A 25570-nucleotide genomic window follows, 5' to 3' on the forward strand; every position below is an offset into this window, starting at 1 on the left:
GTACACCACGAACTCCAGTGCCTCCTCCTCTTTCTTCCCTATTGGCACATACACTCTTTGCTGTTTTCCACACGTACATCACGTCAACAAATTAATCATAATAATTCATTCACTTTGTTTTGAGAACACAGAATGGTTCTTTGAATTTTGAAATTAGAGGAATATTTCAAAATTCAATGTGACGATTGTATGCTCCCAAATATAACATTTCACGTTAATAGTTCATTCACAAAATAATAATAATACCATTTTTTTCTATGTTTTGTCAATGCAAGTAGAAGAACCAATACCATTTCTATGTTTTGTCAGTACTCTCCCAACTTTCACTATTAAAATTAGGGAAAAAATTACAAAACCCTCCTTTATTATTATTTTTGTCCAAAAAAGCCCCACTAAAATTAATTCCGAAATAAAAAAATGCTATTAAGTTATCGCATATCCATAACTGACCTGTTTATTAGGTTGTGAAATGACACAATTAACTTTATTATTTAATATTAAATTTAAAACTGATATTTATTATTATAAAATTAGGAAAATATTCCTATTAAGTGGGTCTCCTTCCTCTCACACTTCGAGTCAACACAGCGAGTTAACCCAGTTCCTCCCCGATTTGCATAAAGAGAGAACGGCGAGGGCGAGCTCGAAACGGCTATTGCGAGCTCGGAGTAAAGACAGCGGGGTAAATCCACTTTGATTTCTCTCTAAGCGAATACCCTAAATCTTAGTGAGAGATGAGTGAAAAATTCAGCCAATCTCAAGTTTTTCATTTGGATTTTTTTTCTAAACCCAATTTCTGCATTTGAATGAGTCCAGATGTGAAAATTTTGGCTAACAACAGAGATTTTTTATTTTTAATTTTTTTAGCATCAACTTAGTAATTTATGTCTCATGTTTTTGAAGTGAATGTATGTATATATATCAACTGGGTTGAAACTGTTTTGAGTGATTGGAATTTGCGAAATAGACGTTAGGAAACCAATGGGCATGAAAGCTTTTGGAATTTAACTTCAAAATCCAGTTTTGATTATTTAGTCCCTATCAGTTACTCATAAGGTTAATTTTATCATTTTATAACCTAATAAAGGATCAGTCACATAACATGTCACAAATATGTGATAACTTTATACCATTTCTTTAGTTTAGAAGAGTTTTTAATTTTAATGGAATTTTTTTAAACAAAAATAATAATAAAGAGGTTATATGATTTTTTCCCTTAAAATTATATACTATAAATATAAAATTTCATTCAAATTTCACAAAATCATTGAAATATAAAATTTCTCAACTTGTATAGATTTTTATTCATAGACTTCATTAAAGTTCAATTAGACATTAAAATAAGGAAATAAAAATTAGCTAAACAATAAATCGGTGAAGCACAAGTTTATTTTTATATTATAATATTTTATAAAATAAGGGTAATTTGGATAGGTACATATATTTTTTAGTAAGTTTTATGTTAGAAAATCAATTTTCATATCATTCACCTCACTTTTCCTTTCATTTCTTTTGTTATTATTTTCATCTATTTAAATATAGTATTTTTTTTTTTTAAATTTTTTTTTGACGACGTGGGAACCATTGCAACCACCTGTCATTTGGACTTGTAACTACTAGAAAAACCCCCTGCTGCCGATGCCGGCTCCAAATTGTAAGCAACAAGTTAAGTCGAAAGTAATAAAGGAGGTGGGAAGACTCAAACCCTGGTCTAGTGATAGCCAAAGCCCTCACTTTACCAACTCATCCAAGCCCCCGGGGGCAATTAAATATAGTCTTGTATCTACCTTTTCACCTACTCTTTCATCCATCCTACTAAAAATTATTATTATTATTATTTTTAGAACACATGTATCGGCCTCACAACATACGCACTATTTAAGTCAGAAGTGCGGTTAAAAAACGAGATCTCAATGACTTACCTCTCGGATTCCTACCAACGCCGCTATATCCCCGGGAGCTCATCAAAAATGAATTATTAGTTGTAAATACATCTATTTTCATGTGATTTTGTATTATTCAATCCCGACCACAGTTCCTTTTGTCCACTAATGCCAATACCTAAATAATTAATATGAAATCTCCAAACAAATACAATTAAAAGATACAAGTATTTATTTAGGGCAATAGTTATTTACTTACCGACAAATAAACGTATGATTTTAAATTTCAAAATCGAAAAAATGGTAAATTAGAACTGATGAATTTTGAATGTGATTTACCATAATGAAAATTTTCTTATTTATTAGGACTAAAATCATAAACCCCCCTCTTGTTTTAAAAAAATCATCAATTATCAAATAACTCCCTGAACTAACAAAAACTATTACGTTACCCTCTTTCCCTGTCAGAATGGTTAAGTTGTTGCAAAATGACAATAATGCCCTTAATAGTATATTAATATTTTATTAAAGTGACATTACAGTGTTAGAAAGGTAATTTACGAATTACAAAGTTATTTTGGTTAGCAAAATGATGCAACTTTTGTACGTAATTGTCATGTGATATGATCCCATTAGTTTTAGACGGGAAACTAACGAAAAAGGGGTGATATGAAAGAATTTTAAAAAAATTAAGAGATAATATGATAATTTTTTTAATTTAAAAAATTAGTTGATAATTTTTAAAAATAATAAAAGAGTTTTATGATTTTAATCCTATTTATTAGCTAATTTTGTTCTTTCGTTATTGAAATCACGGAGGTTATTTTGGAGAACCACTAAGTGAGGCCTTCTTAACAATAACAAAATTTTGTCATGTGATTACCGATTAGACAAAAGTTCTAATTTTAAAAATTGAGGAGAACTTCCTTATCTGGGAAAAAGAAAAAGAAAAAGTGTGGTGGTGGGTCCCACCAAAATTTTAATTTGCTTTCTCTTTTTTTTTTTTTTTTTTTTTTTTACTCAATGTACATCACACACACAGACATATATATATATATATATAAAGGCACAAACATTATAGGTTGTATAGAATTGGAGTCTTGTAATTGAAATTAGTGGAATTGAAGAAAAATTTAATTCAAAATTATAAAAAATTGAACTAATTTTTTTTCTAATTCTACAAATTCCAAATCCAAAACTCCAATTCCATGCGGCTGAACATAGTCTACGAGTAATGCTTCAATGTCCAATAGATTTTTTCAGCGATTCTCATAAATAGAAATTATTTCAATTTTTTATTTATTATTTATTTATTTATATATTTTTTTCATGTTTAGAATTACATTTACTATGGTGTTACATTTGGGAGCATTGAAACAGTCGTCTTGGGATTGAAATTAGAGAATATTTAGTTTAAAGTTTGAATAAATTTCATTTTAAACTAGATATCCTTCGATTCCAATCTCAAAATCATTATTTGGTGCTTCCAATCATAGCATTAAGGTAATGCTATAACCTGAAATTGATTTTTCGGTGTTTCTTATTAGGGCTACAAATGAATTGAGCCGAGCCAAGCCGAGTCTTAGGCTACTCGGGGTCGTGATGAGGTCAAAAAACTAAGCTAGGGCTCGTCATGGTGTTAAAAAGTTCAGGCTCGGTTCAGGCTCAGCTCATTTAAGAAAATAAATTGAGTTCATAGTTAAAATTTGTTTAGACTTGCTTTCGAACTTGCCAGCTAGTTTAATAAATTATTGTATATTTATCTTATACTTTCAAAAATTAAAGAATTACATTAAAAATTAGAAATAAATGTTAAAGAACCTTATAAGGAGTCTACAATTAACGAACATAAACGAACTTACATGAGCTCATGTTTATGAACATAAACGAGCCTACACGAGCTCATGTTCACCAGCTTACACGAGCCGCGCACATCACTATTCTGGATCGGCTCGTTTATTAAAAGAGCTTAGAAATTGAATTCGAGCTCAACTCATTTAATTAATGAACAAGCTGGAATCGAATTTGAGTTGTTCATGAACACATATAGATTGGAATAAATATCTTAACTTTGCATAAAAGGTCCACTTCAATAGTCCAAATCACTCCAGGTCATAAATGTTCTTAGTTGTTTCACTCTGGACCGTTGGGCTAATGCTTTTGTTTCATATTTTTTGTTTTTATTAGTGTATCGTAGTGAAACAAAAATACAAAACATGTTTGGTAATATTTACTGTCATTTGAATAGTATCGAAGCGCTTCCGAAAAAGAAGCCAAAATCAGAGGATAAAAATGATGTTTTTTGGTTTCTTCCATATTGTTCATATTTTATTTTATTTTATTTTTCTTTCTAAAATGAAAATTTTAGCTAGCCATTCAATTTTTTTAATTTACAACACTTTTTACCAAATATGCTTTCCTTCCAAAATCTTACAACAAATTTACTCTATCAAATGAATTTCAAATTAGTGTTAAACACATCCTAAAATAGAAATACTACTTCTATTTCGGGTCATAGTAAAAGTAAAAATAAAAAATCGTTGTCAAAGACCCCTTTATTAAGTAGATCTAATAAGTAAGCCTGGATATCATTTGTCTTTTGAAGCTGTGTATAAGTGGCTGTTGCAGATGCTTCGAAAGCTCAGTAGATTAGGGTCTCCGATTGATTTTGGAGTGTCAAATTTTGACTTTTTATATCTACTGATTTAATTTCTAACACTTTTTGACTTATAAAAAAAAAAAAAAAAAATACGCGCTGCTCACGTGGCGTAACATTTTGGGTATAATATTCGTTTACATAAACCAGAGATTAGAATCTCAAAATAAATTGGGATTTATATAAACTAGAGAATAATTCATAGAAGAATTCAATCAGGATAATATTAATTATGTTATTAAACAGAAGTAATCCGTACTAAAAAACAGAGCCCAAGACAAGAATGGGCCTTCCGAAAAATGGAGTCGGCCCATTTGATGGAAGATCCTCCTATCCCCAAGAGCTGAAGCTTGTGATGCGGACACGTCGTACTCTGTCTAGACAAGTGGCCAATTCGTCAAACACGTGATTAGAAATTGTTGCAGAATAATCAAATATATTCCATAAAGGTCACCTTTTGTAGGTTGTCCCAAGAAATTAAGCTTGTCGTGTCCTTATCTTTTTCTCAATGAATTAATTTGTCGAGCACTGGCAAGGATATTTTAGTTAAATAATTGAACCATAAAGCATGATAAAAGGGCACCTTAGATTCTGGAACAAAATGAGTAATGGATCATGGTGGTGGGTCCCATGTCCATTTGAAGACCTGTATCCCATTGGTTGATTGCTACGATGAAGTATGGATATGAATATATATGTGGATATGAGTACATATGATATGAATATGGAATATAATAAATTTTAAATAAAATGTTTGTCTTTTTATTTTTGATTATTTCAAAATAAATGTCATAGTAGAAAAGTTAAAGTACTATGATTAATTTTTTTTTTTAATATTACCGATTTAAACTTAATAAATTAAATTTCTAAATAACAAATTATGGTCAATTTATAGTGAATTATTATCAATAAAGTACAAAAATATTAAAATTCATCTTCTTAAAAAATTATATTCTTAAAAAAAAATAATTTAATTTGAGATGGAGGGATGATTTTTTATTATATATATATATAGTAAATTGAGACTATGAAATGGATGATCAATAATGAATAATGATACAAATCTCTGTATAGTGTAGAGTTGTACTTTATGATATGGTTGAGTGGGTAGAAGAAAATTCCCACAAAATGATTCGTTATTTTATAGACTTTTATGGCATTCCAACTTTGTAGTCACATCACCAACTGTTTTATCATTTTTACCCCTAAGAAACAATTATATCCCCAATTTGTAACTTTCTTGCTCAGCACGCATTCTAGCCAAAAAAAGACATGTCAAGTTGTTTGAATATGGAGGTCAAAAGGAAAACGATAACAACAATGTCTTTATATGCAGAGATGGCTTTCAGAATAACAGATGCCATTTATTTATGGTATGTGACCACCAACCTACAATAATTTGCTATCTGATTCTAAGCCACAATAATTTTTTTTGTTTTTTTCGTGAAAAGGGAATTTATCCAACTGAATTTAATCTCTGCCTAGTTCTTAATTTTTTTTGGAATGCCGTTTAGTTTATTACTGAGTATTAAAATACAATATAACATAAAGATTAAATTAGAATTATAGAAAACTCAAACATTATAATACGTTAAAAGACAAACATAATTGTACATAATACCCATCTCTTGCTTTCTCTTTTCGCAAAATCACTGTTGTTGAGATTTTATTATAAAAATAATTACGACTTTTCTCATCAAAAAAGTATACTTTGAAATTTAAAGACATTCTAAAATAATTTTTAAAAATCAGATGAAGGAAAAAAAATTCAAATTAAACTCAAAGCACACAATATGAAAGGGGCAAAAAAAAAAAAAAAAATATTACTAGTATTAACCAATCTCATTAACAATTTTTCGATCTGCTTTTGTCTTCCATGATTAATTACAAAGATAAATATCAAATCTTAAAAAGAGAGAAAGGGAGGAGATAAATTTAAAAAAAAATTAAAGTGTCAATATGGCCTCCCTTTTTCCAATTGGGGTTCTACAAGTAAAAAATAAAATAAAATAAAATGAAAAACAAAAAAAACAACAAAGAGTGATGATTAGATGACGTCGTATTAGATTCATCATGAATATATAATATATAGTATTGTTAATTTTAAATTATTGAAGAAGATGTTGAGGACCGTATTGGTAGTTCGTTAAATGAGATGAAAAACCCTACCCCCACTGTATGTCCATGTCGTATGTGCCCCATCATTTCTGAGAAACAAGAAACTTTCGTCCACTTGTCTTCCCATTTCTTGGCTCCCTCCGTCGGCTTAATCTTGCGCACCACGTTATACTGTGCTCAAGCTTCAAACTTTGACTCTCTCTCTACTTTCACCTACACTCTCCAAGCCACAAAATCGCATATACACATCTATATATAAACAATCAGTATAAGATATAATATCACACTACTCTCTAACTTCAAAACCCTCTCCAAGAATTCTGACATACCCATCTCCCCTCACTCACAAAAAGATGGAATTTATTGAAGCATCAAAGCAGGGTATGTCAGTTTTCTTCTCTCACTATGATTCATCAGTGTACAAAGCATCTGATTTTCTCTTCAAACCCATCTTCGTACGTGAGTTTTCTGGTTCTTTACATCTAATTTTGTTGATCGTTCTGTCTATTTCTTGGGTTTGCAAGAGTTTCAGGATCGGTCGAAATGAGGCCCCAAAACGAAGTATTGGTAAAACTAGGTTTCTGTATTACAAGCATACTCTGTTTTCTTGTTTGGGTTTGTGTCTTTTCAACCTTGTTCTGTCTTTACTGACCTGCTTTTATTGGTATAAAAATGTTTGGTCTGAGGAAAAGATTGTAACCATTCTTGATTTTGCACTCAGAACTCTTGCTTGGTTAGCAGTCTCTGTTTACTTGCACACCCAATTCTTGAAATCAGGTGAACCCAAGTTCCCATTTCTATTAAGACTTTGGTGGGGTTCTTATTTTTCAATTTCTTGTATTTGCCTTGTTATAGACTACGTTAATTACAAAAATCAAAACTCTTTACCACTTCAATTCGTGGTGTCGGATGTTGTTTCTGTCCTTTCGGGATTATTCTTCTGTTTTGTGGGGGTTTTTGGTAAGAAAGAGGGTGAAGACACCCTTCTTCAAGAACCCCTTTTGAATGGTGGTACCAATTTGAGTAATGGTACAGCGTCTAACAAGTCCAAAGGGGATCAAACTGTAACCCCTTATTTGAATGCTAGTTTTTTTAGTATCCTTACTTTCTCCTGGATTGGTCCTTTGATTGCCATTGGTAAGAAGAAAACATTAGACCTTGAGGATGTGCCTCAGCTTGCTGGTGTTGATACTGTCAGAGAGGCCTTTCCAATTTTTAGAAATAAGCTAGAATCTAGTGGTAGTACTACTGGAGTCACCACGCTTAAGCTGGCCAAGGCATTGATTTGCACAGTGTGGAGGGAGATTCTATTAACAGCGTTCTTTGTGCTGTTATACACATTGGCTTCCTATGTCGGACCATACCTCATCGACACCTTTGTTCAATACCTTAATGGAAGTCAAGTGTTCAAAAATGAAGGCTACTATTTGGTTTCTGCATTCTTCGTGGCAAAGCTTGTCGAGTGCTTGGCGATGAGGCATTGGTTCTTTAGGTTGCAGCAGGTTGGAATTAGGGCCAGGGCAGCACTTGTTGCCATGATCTACAATAAGGGTTTGACCCTGTCTTGCCAATCGAAGCAGGGCCACGCCAGTGGGGAGATCATCAATTTCATGACGGTTGATGCTGAGAGGATTGGTGACTTTAGTTGGTACATGCACGATCCGTGGATGGTGATCTTGCAAGTTTCTCTGGCATTGGGGATCTTGTATAAAAATCTTGGGCTTGCTTCAATTGCTGCATTTGTGGCTACTGTACTTGTGATGTTGGCGAATATTCCACTAGGAAGGATGCAGAAGAATTTCCAGACTAAGTTGATGGCATCTAAAGATAAAAGGATGAAGTCAACCTCTGAAATCTTGAGGAACATGAGAATTCTCAAGCTTCAGGGGTGGGAGATGAAGTTCTTGTCTAAAATTATCGAGCACCGGAATATTGAGACTGGATGGTTGAGAAAATATTTATATACTTTAGCAATGACCACTTTTGTCTTCTGGGTTGCCCCTACATTTGTGTCCGTGGTCACTTTTGGTGCTTGTATGCTTATGGGGATCCCACTTGAATCAGGGAAGATACTATCTGCACTTGCGACATTTAGAATACTTCAAGAGTCTATATATAATCTTCCTGACACAATCTCCATGATAGCTCAGGTAAAAGTTTCCCTCGACCGAATTGCATCATTCCTTCGTCTGGAGGACCTGCAACCTGATGTTATAGAAAAGCTTCCGAGAGGTAGTTCTGACACAGCATTTGAAATTGTTGACGGGAATTTCTCTTGGGATGTATCTTCCCCGAATCCAACACTGAAAGATATAAATTTAAGTGTGTCTCATGGCATGATAGTTGCTGTTTGTGGTACTGTTGGGTCTGGCAAGTCGAGCTTACTCTCATGTATTCTTGGAGAAATGCCCAAAGTATCTGGGAGTGTGAAGCTCAGTGGGACAAAGGCCTATGTTGCTCAGTCACCCTGGATACAGAGTGGAAAGATAGAAGATAATATACTGTTTGGTAAGGAGATGGATAGGGAAAAGTATGAGCAGGTTCTTGATGCATGTTGCTTAAAGAAGGACCTGGAAATTTTGTCCTTTGGTGATCAGACAGTTATAGGTGAGAGGGGAATAAATTTGAGTGGCGGGCAGAAGCAGAGAATACAGATCGCCCGTGCTTTGTACCAAGATGCTGATATTTATCTATTTGATGATCCGTTTAGTGCTGTGGATGCTCATACAGGGACTCATCTTTTTAAGGTAACTATTCTTTGCATCTACACTCTTAACTATTTCTCTGTTTGAGCTACATATGTTCACATCTTTGTTCAAGAAAGTCACTGTTTTTATTCAATTATAGCAAAATTAATTCAATGACAGCTTCTTTACCGGGAAAAAAAAAAAATTTTACATTAGTAAAAACTTTTAGTTTTTTCCAAATTCTATTTGTAACAATTTTTGTTCATACAATTTGATTCATGTTGTCCTTATAGAATGTAAACATAGTTTGAGGTAATTCTGTATCTCTTGGAATTCCATTTTCTTACTCTGATTTGTGGCTTTTATTTCATCTTTTTTAATTTTAAATTTTTTTTGGATTTCAACAATATATTGGTCAATCACCACGGTTTCTTTTCTAATCTTGATATGACAGGAATGTTTACTTCGATTTATGGGGTCAAAAACAGTTATTTACGTTACTCATCAAGTAGAGTTCTTACCTGCTGCAGATCTCATTCTGGTGAGCTACTCATATTTTATAATTTCCATGCCTTTTTATCCATGGATGCAACTCATGGTATGTAACTAATTACTGTATCTTCAGGTTATGAAAGATGGGAAAATTACACAAGCTGGAAAATACAAAGAAATTCTCAATTCAGGAAGCAACTTTATGGAACTTGTTGGTGCACATGAGAAAGCTTTATTGGCGCTCGATTCCATAGAGGAAGGGTCAGTCTCTGAAAATTCAACTATCAGCAAGGATGGTATGGAGAGTGGTGAGAAGGTTGTTAAGAAAGAGGATACTGTTAATGGTCATATTGATAAAGGAGATGATAATTTGGGGCCAAAAGGACAGCTTGTTCAAGAAGAAGAAAGAGAGAAAGGTAGAGTTGGCCTTTTTGTATACTGGAAATATATCACAACAGCCTATGGAGGAGTTCTTGTGCCCTTCATATTGTTGTCACAAGTTCTCTTTCAGCTACTTCAAATTGGGAGCAATTATTGGATGGCTTGGGCAACCCCTGTGTCAAAGGATGTGGCAGCTCCAGTTAGTGGTTCTACTCTCATAATTGTCTATGTTTCACTGGCTATTGGAAGTTCTTTCTGTATCCTTATGAGAGCTGTGCTTCTAGTTACGGCTGGGTATAAGACAGCGACTCTACTATTCAATAGAATGCATTTGTGCATTTTCCGTGCCCCCATGTCTTTCTTTGATTCCACCCCTAGTGGCCGAATCCTGAATAGAGTAAGTGACTTTGCATTTGTTTCTTAGTAATCATGTATTTATTTGTTTATTGTTATTATTATTTCATGTTTTAGTCATAAATGGTGGAATTTTTACACTCACCAAAAAGTAAATCAGAAGTTGAATATCTTAGTTGATCCAGTTGTTTTCTCTGACAGGCATCCACCGACCAAAGCACAGTGGACTTGAACATTCCATTTCAAGTTGGCGCCTTTGCTTTCACAATGATACAACTCCTGGGAATTATTGCAGTAATGTCGCAGGTTGCATGGCAGGTCTTCATTGTTTTCATTCCTGTGCTTGCAGTCTGTGTCTGGCTACAGGTAGGCTAACCTTATCTCTGCTTTTATTTTATTTTTTTAGTAGTTAGAATCTTATAATTTAATGCCTAAGCTAAAAGTAACTGTAGCTTTACGACCTTTCTGGGTAAGAAGTAGTATTATTCTGTAGCATTTGATAGGAAAATTCAGGGCGGTGTTTTCTTTTTCTTCTGTATATTGTGGTTGTATGAAGGTTGAGCATCATTTTATCGTGAACTTCAATATATTCACGCTTGTTTATATTTGAATTCAGATGTTAAATCCTTGTTAATAAGATTCATATATTTTCCCTTAAATTATATATATGCATAGTTTCTAAATCTCAAGAATTTGAGGAAGCTTCTGATCAGTGATGACAATGTGGCAGATTTGGTATACAGCACCATTATCCCAAACTCTTCTTGTGATATGAAACTCCTTCCCAAACTCAATTTGATCTCCCTAATTTAGGGCTTGGGCTTGGTTTGGTTCACTTAGCTATGCATTTTTTTTTTTTTTTAAATAAAAAAAACTAAGATATTTAAAAAAAAAAAAATAATATATGTATAAAGAAATATTTAACAATAGTATGCCTAAATTTCTTACTCAACCCCCTAATTCCTAACATGAAAGAAGGTTTCATTTTACTTTCCACACAACATAGATACTGCTAAGATACCACACGTTTACGCCGACACGTCAAATTCTAAAAAAGTTTGACATGGATATTATTAATATATAAATATAAACTTTCATTTGTTTATCTCTTGATTACATGAATTATAAAACTTTAATTACATTTTAATTTTTATACTAAAGTTACATAAGTTAGAAGGTGACACTATTTGAATATAAAAGAGAATATATTATAATACTATTCTATCTTGTCATTGTAGTTAAGTTTTAGTTCATATTACATAGTGTGACATGTGTTTAATGTTAATTTTATAAAGAAAAACAGGTTGGACACTATGTTCATAATGTTATATTTAGGACTGTCATATGTTTGTTTTATATAGGATAAAGTGTGGGATATATTGTATGAGTGTCTAGAATGTGTTGACCAAATATGCGAGAATTGTTGCCAAGTGGTTGAGATGTGTCGATTAAGTGTCCAAAATAATAAAAATGATTTTTAAATTATGGACACAATCATGATGTATCAGGGACGTGTTTAGGAGTGTTAATGAAGTGTTGGTATCAAACACGGACACGGCACCTCATAGAAGTGTCTGTGTTTCTTAGTAGGCACGTATTTCAGTTTATTTGTAATGAGAATTGTTCTAATGATCTTATCAATTGCAGCAATATTACCTTCCTTCAGCACGAGAATTGGCACGGTTAATTGGAGTAAGCAAAGCTCCAGTTATACAACATTTTGCTGAAACATTGTCAGGATCAACTACCATTAGGAGCTTTGACCAGGAATCGAGATTCCGGGACACGAGTATGAAATTGATAGATGGGAATTCTAGGCCCAAGTTTCATAGTGCTGGTACAATGGAGTGGCTATGCTTCCGTTTGGATATGTTGTCTTGTATTGTATTCGTATTCTCTTTGGTTTTCTTGATCTCCATTCCAGAGGGAACAATTGATCCGAGTAAGTGGTTCTTGTTTGTCAACTTCATTGACTATTGTTTCTTGCTCCATGGCAAATGGTGCACAAGGAATGCATTTCTCACTCTTTTTTTTCTTCATAAATTAAAGGCGTTGCGGGATTGGCAGTGACATACGGACTTAATCTGAACATGTTACAAGCTTGGGTCATATGGAACATGTGCAATATGGAGAATAAAATTATATCAGTTGAAAGGATACTTCAATACACTTCTATCCCAAGTGAGCCGCCTCTCGTGATAGAAGCAAATGGGCCAGATCATAGTTGGCCATCACATGGAGCAGTTGATATTCATGATCTGCAGGTAATTTCTACTTCCATGCTATTTGTTTATTTTTTCTTAATGCAAAAATAGTTCCCCTATACTTTATGACTATATGTAATGGTTTTGGGCATGAATATAGGTCCGATATGCTCCTCATCTGCCACTTGTATTACGAGGCCTGACATGCACTTTACCTGGAGGAATGAAGACTGGAATAGTGGGCAGAACAGGCAGTGGTAAATCAACTCTCATACAGACATTCTTCCGCATTGTTGAACCAACAGCTGGGCAAATTTTGATAGACAGTGTCAACATTTCCTCAATTGGACTGCATGATTTACGATCTAGATTGAGCATCATTCCTCAGGATCCTACCATGTTTGAGGGGACAGTACGAAGCAATTTGGATCCACTTGAAGAGTACGCAGATGAACAAATTTGGGAGGTGAGTTTGGAAGTTCTTCTCTCGAATTGATTTAAGATACTCTGAAATGTACACGTGTAGTTTGGACGGCTTAGTTAATTAACATGTATTTGAATTGCTTAGGCTCTTGACAAGTGCCAACTTGGAGATGAAGTTAGAAAGAAGGAAGGCAAGCTTGATTCAGCAGGTCTTCATCCACCATTATATATTAAAATTTTATGAAAATTTCTTAAATCCATATAACTGCGGATTCTTATTTCTAGTGTTCCTATGATGGCTGCAGTTAGCGAGAATGGAGAGAACTGGAGTATGGGTCAAAGGCAGCTGGTCTGTCTAGGTCGTGTGCTACTCAAGAAAAGCAAGGTCCTGGTGCTTGATGAAGCTACTGCATCAGTTGATACTGCAACTGATAATCTGATTCAGGAGACCCTTAGGCAACACTTCACTGATTCCACCGTCATAACCATTGCACATCGAATAACATCTGTACTTGATAGTGACATGGTCCTACTTTTAAATAATGGTTTGTGTCTCCTCATTAGTCTCTCATTTATCTTTTAGACTATTTGCGTATAATCTTCTTGATTTTAACATTTTATTTCCTTGGGTGCAGGAGTTATTGAGGAGTACGATTCTCCAACAAAGCTGCTGGATAACAAGTCATCTTCATTTGCAAAGCTCGTAGCAGAGTACAGTGCAAGGTCAAATTCTAATTTTGAATAATTCATGTATTTGCACGACGATGATGACGAAATTAGGCAGTGGTTACTATCTCAATTTTACTCTTATGGACAGAATAGTTTCTTTTATTTGGGTTGTTCAAGTATTTTAAAGATTAGAGAGACATGGAATACCAAAATCATAGGTGTAGTTAGTTCCATGTAAAATGTTGTTGTAGTGCAGTACGATATTAGAATCTAGTAAAATATTATTCTGGTAGTGTAATAAATTCGTGTATGTTTTGTTTACAACAAAACCAACTGTATGTGGACTATTTTTTATCTAGCAATACATTTGTACAACATATTTTCTTAAGCATTTATATGCGGAACAATACAATAACATTTTGTCACGAGTGACCAAATGTGGGTAGAAAATAAGGAGTGACATGTCTTGATCCGTTTCAAGAGCAATTGTATGAGCAGACTTGAAAACAACAGTTATTGCTTGAGTTATACCTTTGGCAGCACATTTACACATCCTTTTAATTTTTCCTTGTGATTGCAATCCATTTCTAAGCAATTTTTTTTTAAAAAAAAATTGTTGTAATAAAAAACGTCACATAAGAAGCCCAGGCTTCAAACACACTCACAACCAGCAGTTCCACATGGCCTGTATCTGTGGACACCCTTACTTGTGCAGACACATTATGAGAAAAACAGGGAGCACCTCTGTAACAAATGGCATTCTAGAAAGTGCTCTATTTTCCTGGGTGTTTTTACAGAGGATCAAAAAATCTTGAGAATCAGAGATGAAATGAGGGCTATGAGAGAGAGACCTTGCCTGTATTAGTTATGTCCGCTCTTTCTTGAATTTCAAGGACTTTATTTCAATGCCAATCTCATAGGACGGCACATAAGCTGTGGTCACAAGGTAGAACATTGGCTCTGCTCATACAGAACAAGGTGTTTGAGGGGTGTGCCATGGACATCCATCCAGGGGTGAGGATCGGACGGGGATATTGCTCGATCATGCCACCGTTGTCGTCGGAGAGACGGCTGTCATAGGAGACAATGTGTTAATTTTTCATAATGTGACATTGGGTGGGACTGGTAAGACGTGGGGATAGGCATCCAAAATTTGGTGCGGGTTCAGTGGTATTTAAGGAAGTGCCATCAAGGCCACTGCAGTTGGGAACCCTGCTAGGTTGGTTGGAGGGAAGGTGAACCCTACCAGGCTTGATAAGATATGATATAGCACTTGTGTCATCATTCGTGTCAAACGTGTGACTGATGCGGACCATCAGATGCAACACCTGTACCACAGAGGATCCGGACTATGTTTAGAGACCCATTCACAACTTTGTACCTTCCTTTGTTTATTATAATTTGGGCAAGTTGTTCATAGTCTGTTGTAAATGCTAAGGAAGCTCAATGATCTTGGAATTTTGTGGTTTTACTATTTAAACATGTTGCCAAGATCATAATTTTATTATGGGTGTGAAATAAATACATGCTTTTTTGTTGTTTGGCAGAAGTCATGGCAGCTTTTTTGGGGTTGATAGCAATAGGTTCTTATTTAAGCTAACATAATTATATTTTTAGCAAACCCCAATCCATGAAATTAAGCTGATCCAATTTATTTTTATACAGTTAGGATTGGTTCACTCAAACAGTTCTATCAATTCGGTTTGAGTTCAATTTTGTTAGAACTAATATAATTGATTTGGTTCAAATTTATCTTTTGAACTAAAAATTACTCCGTAAACCGATACAGAAAATAAGACCTACAACTTCAAACTGATATTTTTCTTTTAGCTTCGAAGTTTTGGGGCACTAGTATGGCCATGCTGAACTTTTGTAAAGTATACTTTACTACAATTAAATTGAGAATATAATATCAATGGACTAACAATGACAGTGACACAAAGCTCTGTACATTGTACAACTTCCACTTTATCATATGGTTGGTTGATGGATAGATAATTTTCATAAAGTCATTCAGCATTGTCACCAAATGTTTTCTCCATTTTACCCCAATAAACTACTATATCCCCAATTTGGTATTTTCTTGCTCAGCACACTAGCCAGACCGAGAGGAGGTTGAAAATTCATTGAAACTTGATGTCTGAAGGAAAACGATAACAACGATGTCTTATTTGCAGAGGTAGCTTTCACAAGAACAGATGACCTTTTTTTTTTTGTTTGGTCAAAATGGTCCATGATGGGCTGTGACCACCAGCCCACTATAATTTGCTATCTGAGTCTTAACCATCACTTATTTGTCAGAGTGCATGCCATTTTTGAACTGTACTTAAATTTCTTAAATTTATAGGGCCGTGTTTGATAATATCAATTTCAATAATTTTTCATAACCTACAGAAAAATATGAAAATTTACTATTTTATAAAAATCTTGCAAGTTTCCGTGGCATTGGGGATCTTGTGTAAAAAGCTTGGGCTCGCTGGCTTTAATTGCTGCCTTTGTCTCTACTGTAATCGTGACATTAGGGAATATTCCACTAGGCAGTGTAACAGGGGAAGTTCCAGACTAAGTTGATGGCATCTAAAGATAGTAAGAATGAAGGAAGTCAACCTCTGCAGAAATCTTGAGGAACATGAGAATTAATTCTCAAGCTTCAAGGGTGGGAGATGAAGTTCTTAATGGTCTAAAATTGTGGAGCGAGGGTGGATGGTTGAGAGGATATGTATACACTGTAGCGATAATCACTTTTGTCTTCTGGAGTTTCCCTACATTTAGAGACTTTAGTCACTTTTGTACGTGCTTTGTGTGCTTATGGAGATCCCACTTGAATCGGGGAAGATACTATCTGCCCTTGCAATATTTAGAATACTTCAACAGCCTATTTAATTATGCTCTTCCTGGCACAATCTCCATGATAGCTCAGGCTAAGGTTTCCCCAGACGGAATTGCTTCATTCCTTCGCCGGCCTGGGGGAGTACCTGCAACATGATGTAATAGAAAAGCGTCCGACAGGTAGGTAAAAATCTTACAACGTTACCAAACAAGTTTTGAAATAGTGTTAAAGATACTTTAAAATAGAAACAATGCTTTTATTTCGGGTCAAAGTAAAAGCAATAATAAAAATTGACACATAGCTGGCGTAACATTTTTGAAATAATATTTGCTTACATAAACGAGAGATTAGAATCTCAAAATAAATTGGCATTTATATAAACTAGAGAATAATTTATAGAAACATTCAATTATGATAATATTTATTATTTATGTTATAAAATAGAAATAAAAAATAAGTAATGATACTTGTATCGATTTGTTGCGGTGAATTACCTAACCGAATGTTTCTGATTGATTATTTATGCAGAATACATGTAAATGAAGGGTCCACTCCTTTATTTATTTCATTTGTTATAAGGAATTGTCAGACCTATTTATTTTAATTGGTCCATTTATGTATAAATAAAGAAGTGAGGCTCCCTACTTTCATGTATTATGTGTAAATAATTAAATAAAAATATTCGATTAGATAATTCACTGTAACAAATCAGTGCAAGTATCATTACTCATAAAAAATAAATAAATAAATAAATAACGGAGTGCAAGACAAGAGTGGAATATCCTCCTACCAGCGTGTGATGCGGACACGTAGTACTTTGTCCAAATAAGTGGCAATTCATCAAACACGTGCATAGAAATTGTTGGTGAATAATTAAATACATGCCATAAAGGTTAACTTTTGTAGGGTTGTCCCATGAAATTAAGCTTGTCGTGTCATTATATTTTTCTCAATGAATTAATTTGTCTAGCACTTGCATAGAAATTTTAGTTAAATAATTGAACCATAAGCATAATAAAAGGGCACCATAGATTCTTGCACAAATTGAGTAGTGCATCGTGGTGGTGGGACAGATTCAGAAAATTATGTAAGTGGGGTAACTTTTAATAGCAAAAAAAAAAAATAATAATAATAATAATAATAAATAAATAAATAAAAATAAAAATCAAATCAAACCATTATAATAAAAAAAAATTCAAACCATTATAAATAACTTTCTGTGTAATGTGTTTGATGGTTAGATGGATGCTTTCAGTAGTTTGGAGCATTGGCCCTTTCTCTTTAAAGAAGCCCAATGTGAATTTGTGAGGGCAATAGTGCTAATTTTCAAAAATTTCTGTAGGGATAATGGATTTTTTTATAAGTATATATTTCAAAATAATTTTTTTATAGGGGGTATAAAATAAAATAATAAAAAAAAAATTCTAGTGGGGGCAATTGCCCCCACTGGACTCTGAATGCCTCCATCCCTGACGATGGTGGGTCGCAATGTCTCTTTGAAGACCTGTAGCCCATTAATTGACTGTTATGAAGTATTAATACGAGTGTAGACACAAACATGAATACAATATGATACGAATACGGGATGCAATAAATCTCAAATGAAATGTTTGTCCTTTTATTTTTGGCTGTTCCAAAATAAATGTCGCATTTTAAAAATTAAAGTACTATTTTTTTGTAGCATTACCAATTTAACCTTCTTGAATTAAACTTATAAAAAGTAAATCATCATGGATCCATTTGGACATATTTGATAATTCATTCACCATCAATATAATACAAAAATATCAAAACCCACCTTTTTAAAAAGAAAATCTTCAAAACAAAACTTTAATTTGGGAAGGAGGGATAATTTATTATTATTATTATATACATTTAGTATAAGTAAATTGAGAATATGAATTGGATGATTAACAATGATACAAATCTCTCAGCAGTGTAGAGTTGCACTCTATGATATGGTTGAGCGGATAGAAGACAATTATCATAATGTCGTGTTTGGTGTGTAGGAATGGAATAAAATGCCTATTCTAATTATTCATTTGTTTGGTATGCAATTTAGAGAGGGAATGACTATTCTACTGGAATGAAAATCATATCCACAATTAAACTTATGGAATGGCCAATTCACTCCCAAGTAATTTTTTTAAAAAAAATCAACTTCTCAAAAATCCTTATGTTCTAAGTCAAAAAACCACAACCACCTTCTACCACAACCACCTTCACCTTTCACCACCACCATCACAATTGCCACCGCCACTGCCACCAACTTTCACCACCGCCCACTGCTTTCCACCACCTTCACCACCTTTAACCACCGACACCGCCTTCCTTTACCGCCACCATCACCACCACCACCTTCCATTACCACCAGCGCTATCGCCTTTTACCACCACCACCTTTACTGCCTTCTATCAACACCACAGTTACCTCCATTAGCTTCCACCACCGCCATATACACCATTATCTCTTTTCACCACCACTATTGCCATCACTTTTTACCAACACCGCCACTACTACCTTCCACCATTGCCACCACTACCGCCTTCTAACACCACTACAGCTTTCCACCACCACCACCACCATTACCATCGTTATCACCATCTACCACTGCCATTGTCGCCAATTATTTTTAAAAAAATTATAGAAAATGTTATTTTGTTAATTTAATTTATTTGTCATTAATAAAAATATTTTATAGAACTTAATTTGAAATTTATTCTATTTTAAATTTTAAATTAATCCAACTAAATATTAAAATAATTATAATCATTCTATTTTTATACATTTTATGTTTATATATGAGCAATAGAATAAGAAGGGTCATTCAGTTCCCATTCATGCACACAAAACCAATGGCAACATGAAGTGATTCAACATTCAATCATAATAATATTAATTATTTATGTTATAAAACAGAAATAAAAAAGGGAAAATTACATATAAATGGAGCCAAAGTTCCATATTTACTTAGAGGCTGAGTCAAAGTTCCATATTTCTCTAAAATGGATTGCTGAGGTGGCACATGGTTTTTTACTGTTTAGAAATTGTGGTGCCTAAAATACCCTTCCGCGAAGGTACTACTTTTTCTTCGAAGGTACTACTTTTTTGAACTGAAGGTACTACTTTTTGGTGTCCAGGTACCATGTTTTTTAAACACCCGCGAAGGTACTACTTTTTTGAACTGAAGGTACTACTTTTTTGAACTGAAGGTACTACTTTTTTGTTAGGGAAGGGCATTTTAGGCACCACAATTTTCTAAACAGTAAAAAACCATGTGTCACCTCAGCAATCCATTTTAGAGAAATATGAAACTTTGACTCAGCCTCTAAGTAAATATGGAACTTTAACTCCATTTATATGTAATTTTCCCAATAAAAAACAGAATCCAAGACAAGAGTGGAACAACCTCCTATCAGCTTGTGATGCGGACAGGTAGTACTTTGTCTAAATAAGTGGCCAATTCGTCAAACACGTGCATAAAAATTGTTGCTGAATAATCAAATATATGCCATAAAGGTCATCTTTTGTAGGTCCCAAGAAATTATGCTTGTCGGGTCCTTAACTTTTTCTCAATGAATTAATTTGTCTAGCACTTGCATAGAAATTTTAGTGGAATAATTGAACCATGAGCATGATAAAAGGGCACCATAGATTCTTACACAAAATGAGTAATGGATCATGGTGGTGGGTCGCACGTCCATTTGAAGACCTGTATCCCATTGGTTGACTGTTATCAAGTATGGATATGAATAAAAACACAGACATGAGTATGATACAATATGAATACGGAATATAATAAATTTCAAAATAAAATATTTGTCTTTTTATTTTTGACTGTTCTAAAATAAATATCACATTTAAAAAGTTGAAGTACTATTTTTGTACTGTTATCATTTTAACTTTCTTGAATTAAACTTATAAAAAGTAAGTTATCTTGGATCCATTTAGACATATTTAATAATTCATTCACCATTAATATAATATAAAAATATTAAAACCCACCTTCTTAAAAAGTTAAATTCTTAAAACAAAACTTTTAATTTGTAGACTTGCACTTTTATGATATGTTTGATTGGATAGAAGATAATTCCCATAATGTTGGGTTTGGTGTATAGGAATGGGATGCCATTCTAACCATTTCTTTATTTAGTATGCAATTTAAAGTGGGAAACCATTTTATTATAATGAAAATCCTATCCACAACTAAAGTACCAATAGAATGGCCATTCCATTCCTAATTAATTTTTTTTTATAAAAAAATCAACTTCCTAAAATACCCTCATGTTCCAAGTCAAAAAACTACAACTACCTTCCACCATAACCACCTGCAGCTTTCACCATTGCCACCACCACTACCACCGCCACCAACTTTCACTACCTTCACCGCTTTCTACCACTTTCACCGCCTTTAACCACCAACACTGCCTTACTTTGCTGCAACCACCGCCACCGCCACCGCCACCGCCACCGCCACTGCCTTTAACCACCATCATCGCCTTTCACCACCACCGCCACTGTCATTACCTTCTACCACCACCACTGCCACCACCTTTTACCACTGCCACCACCATCGCTACCTCCTTTCGCCACCGCCTTTCACCAATGCCACCGCCTTCCACCACCACCGCCATTGCCTTCTACCACTGCTATTGCTTTTTACCACCCCCACCATCACCACCGCCACCTTTACTGCATTCACCTCCATTAGCTTCCACCACCTCCATCTACACCACTATCTTCTTTCACTACCACTACTGCCACCATTTTCCACCAACACTGCATTCCACCATTGCCACCACTGCCGCCTTCTAACATCACTACAGCTTTCCACCACCACCACGACCATTGTCACCACCGCCACTGTCACTATTTATTTTTAAAAAAATCATAAAAAAATGTCATTTTGTTAATTTAATATTTTTGTTACTAATAGAAATATTTTGATTGGATTAATTTAAAATTTATTTCATTCTAAATTTTAAATTAATCCAATCAAACACTTGAATAATTATTATCATTCCATTCTATATATTTTATATTTATAATTAAATAATAAAATTAAAATGGTCATTCCAATTTCACTTCATCCTATTTTATTCGTGCCCAGAACAAGACATGTCAAGTTCTTTGAATATTGAGGTAAAAAGGAAACGACAACAACAATGTCTTTATATGCAGAGATGGCTTTCAGAATAATAGATACCATGTTTTTTGTTTGGTCAAATGGGTCCGTGATGGGATGTGACCACCAACCCACAATAACGTTTTTTTTTTTTTTTTTTTTTTTTTTTTTTTTTTTTTTTTACGGGAAATTAATAACCCACAATAATTTGGGAGCATTGAAACAATCGTCTTGGGATTGAAATTAGAGAATATTTAGTTTAAAGATTGAATAAATTTCATTTTAAACTAGATATCCTCCGATTCCAATCTCAAAATCACTATTTGGTGCTTCCAATCATAGCATTAAGGTAATGCTATAACCTGAAATTGCTTTTTCGGTGTTTCTTATTAGGGCTACAAATGAACTGAGCCGAGCCAAGCCGAGTCTTAGGCTACTCGGGGTCGTGATGAGGTCAAAAAACTAAGCTAGGGCTCGTCATGGTGTTAAAAAGTTCAGGCTTGGTTCAGTCTCAGCTCATTTAAGAAAATAAATTGAGTTCATAGTTAAAATTTGTTTAGACTTGCTTTCGAACTTGCCAGCTAGTTTAATAAATTATTGTATATTTATCTTATACTTTCAAAAATTAAAGAATTACATTAAAAAATAGAAATAAATGTTAAAGAACCTTATAACGAGTCTACAATTAACGAACATAAACGAACTTACATGAGCTCATGTTTATGAACATAAACGAGCCTACACGAGCTCATGTTCACGAGCTTACACGAGCCGCGCACATCACTATTCTGGATCGGCTCGTTTATTAAAAGAGCTTAGAAATTGAATTCGAGCTCAACTCATTTAATTAATGAACGAGCTGGAACCGAATTTGAGTTGTTCATGAACACATATAGATTGGAATAAATATCTTAACTTTGCATAAAAAGGTCCACTTCAATAGTCCAAATCACTCCAGGTCATAAATGTTCTTAGTTGTTTCACTCTGGACCGTTGGGCTAATGCTTTTGTTTCATATTTTTTGTTTTTATTAGTGTATCGTAGCGAAACAAAAATACAAAACATGTTTGGTAATATTTACTGTCATTTGAATAGTATCGAAGCGCTTCCGAAAAAGAGGCCAAAATCAGAGGATAAAAATGATGTTTTTTGGTTTCTTCCATATTGTTCATATTTTATTTTATTTTATTTTTCTTTCTAAAATGAAAATTTTAGCTAGCCATTCAATTTTTTTAATTTACAACACTTTTTACCAAACATGCTTTCCTTCCAAAATCTTACAACAAATTTACTCTATCAAATGAATTTCAAATTAGTGTTAAACACACCCTAAAATAGAAATACTACTTCTATTTCGGGTCATAGTAAAAGTAAAAATACCCCTTTATTAAGTAGATCTAATAAGTAAGCCTGGATATCATTTGTCTTTTGAAGCTATGTGTATAAGTGGCTGTTGCAGATGCCTCGAAAGCTCGGTAGATTAGGGTCTCCGATGGACTTTAGAGTGTCAAATTTTGACTCTTTACATCTACTGATTTAATTTCTAACACTTTTTGACTTGTAAAAAAAAAAAAATAGGCACTGCTCACGTGGCGTAACATTTTGGGTATAATATTCGTTTACATAAACCAGAGATTAGAATCTCAAAATAAATTGGGATTTATACAAACTAGAGAATAATTCATAGAAGCATTCAATCAGGATAATATTAATTATGTTATTAAACAGAAGTAATCCGTACTAAAATAACAGAGCCCAAGACAAGAATGGGCCTTCCGAAAAATGGAGTCGGCCCATTTGATGGAAGATCCTCCTATCCCCAAGAGCTGAAGCTTGTGATGCGGACACGTCGTACTCTGTCTAGACAAGTGGCCAATTCGTCAAACACGTGATTAGAAATTGTTGCAGAATAATCAAATGTATTCCATATAGGTCACCTTTTGTAGGTTGTCCCAAGAAATTAAGCTTGTCGTGTCCTTATCTTTTTCTCAATGAATTAATTTGTCTAGCACTGGCAAGGATATTTTAGTTAAATAATTGAACCATAAAGCATGATAAAAGGGCACCTTAGATTCTGGAACAAAATGAGTAATGGATCATGGTGGTGGGTCCCATGTCCATTTGAAGACCTGTATCCCATTGGTTGATTGCTACGAGAAGTATGGATATGAATATATATGAGTACATATGATATGAATATGGAATGTAATAAATTTTAAATAAAATGTTTGTCTTTTTATTTTTGATTATTTCAAAACAAATGTCATAGTTGAAAAGTTAAAGTACTATAATTAATTTTTTTTTTTTTTAATATTACTGATTTAAACTTAATAAATTAAATTTATAAAAAACAAATTATGGTCAATTTATAGTGAATTATTATCAATAAAGTACAAAAATATTAAAATTCATCTTCTTAAAAAATTATATTCTTAAAAAAAAAAATTTTAATTTAAGATGGAGGGATTATTTTTTATTATATATATATATAGTAAATTGAGACTATGAAATGGATGATCAATAATGAATAATGATACAAATCTCTGTATAGTGTAGAGTTGCACTTTATGATATGGTTGAGTGGATAGAAGAAAATTCCCACAAAATGATTCGTTATTTTATAGACTTTTATGGCATTCCAACTTTGTAGTCACATCACCAACTGTTTTATCATTTTTACCCCTAAGAAACAATTATATTCCCAATTTGTAACTTTCTTGCTCAGCACGCACACTAGCCAGAAAAAGACATGTCAAGTTGTTTGAATATGGAGGTCAAAAGGAAAACGATAACAACAATGTCTTTATATGCAGAGATGGCTTTCAGAATAACAGATGCCATTTTTTGATGGTATGTGACCACCAACCTACAATAATTTGCTATCTGATTCTAAGCCACAATAAATTTTTTTTTTTTTTCGTGAAAAGGGAATTTATCCAACTGAATTTAATCTCTGCCTAGTTCTTAATTTTTTTTGGAATGCCGTTTAGTTTATTACTGAGTATTAAAATACAATATAACATAAAGATTAAATTAGAATTATAGAAAACTCAAACATTATAATACGATAAAAGACAAACATAATTGTACATAATACCCATCTCTTGCTTTCTCTTTTCGCAAAATCACTGTTGTTGAGATTTTATTATAAAAATAATTACGACTTTTCTCATCAAAAAAGTATACTTTGAAATTTAAAGACATTCTAAAATAATTTTTAAAAATCAGATGAAGGAAAAAAAATTCAAATTAAACTCAAAGCACACAATATGAAAGGGGCAAAAAAAATATATATATATTACTAGTATTAACCAATCTCATTAACAATTTTTCGATCTGCTTTTGTCTTCCATGATTAATTACAAAGGTAAATATCAAATCTTAAAAAGAGAGAAAGGGTGGAGAAAAATTTAAAAAAAAATTAAAGTGTCAATATGGCCTCCCTTTTTCCAATTGGGGTTCTACAAGTAAAAAATAAAATAAAATAAAATGAAAAACAAAAAAAACAACAAAGAGTGATGATTAGATGACGTCGTATTAGATTCATCATGAATATATAATATATAGTTTTGTTAATTTTAAATTATTGAAGAAGCTGTTGAGGACCGTATTGGTAGTTCGTCAAATGAGATGAAAAACCCTACCCCCACTGTATGTCCATGTCGTATGTGCCCCATCATTTCTGAGAAAAAGTAACTTTCGTCCACTTGTCTTCCCATTTCTTGTCTCCCTCCGTCAGCTAAATCTT

The 25570-nt window shown here is 33.5% G+C and overlaps 1 protein-coding gene across 1 annotated transcript; it reads left to right on the forward strand.

Moving 5' to 3' along the window:
- The first annotated feature begins 6728 nt into the window (after positions 1-6728).
- Positions 6729-14262, forward strand: LOC132308364 (ABC transporter C family member 3-like). The gene is made up of 10 exons (XM_059806427.1): positions 6729-9404; positions 9799-9885; positions 9970-10614; positions 10773-10937; positions 12219-12513; positions 12621-12835; positions 12936-13241; positions 13344-13407; positions 13504-13743; positions 13834-14262. Exons 1-10 carry the CDS (start codon positions 7011-7013, stop codon positions 13941-13943), a joined length of 4521 nt encoding a protein of 1506 aa, XP_059662410.1. The 5' UTR covers positions 6729-7010; the 3' UTR covers positions 13944-14262.
- Positions 14263-25570: the final 11308 nt, after the last annotated feature.

The sequence above is a fragment of the Cornus florida genome, unplaced genomic scaffold (genome assembly GCF_030987335.1).
Source record: "Cornus florida cultivar Cherokee Brave unplaced genomic scaffold, ASM3098733v1 CherokeeBrave_3.0.0_Hap2_Chr05, whole genome shotgun sequence".
Taxonomy (NCBI): Eukaryota; Viridiplantae; Streptophyta; class Magnoliopsida; order Cornales; family Cornaceae; genus Cornus; species Cornus florida.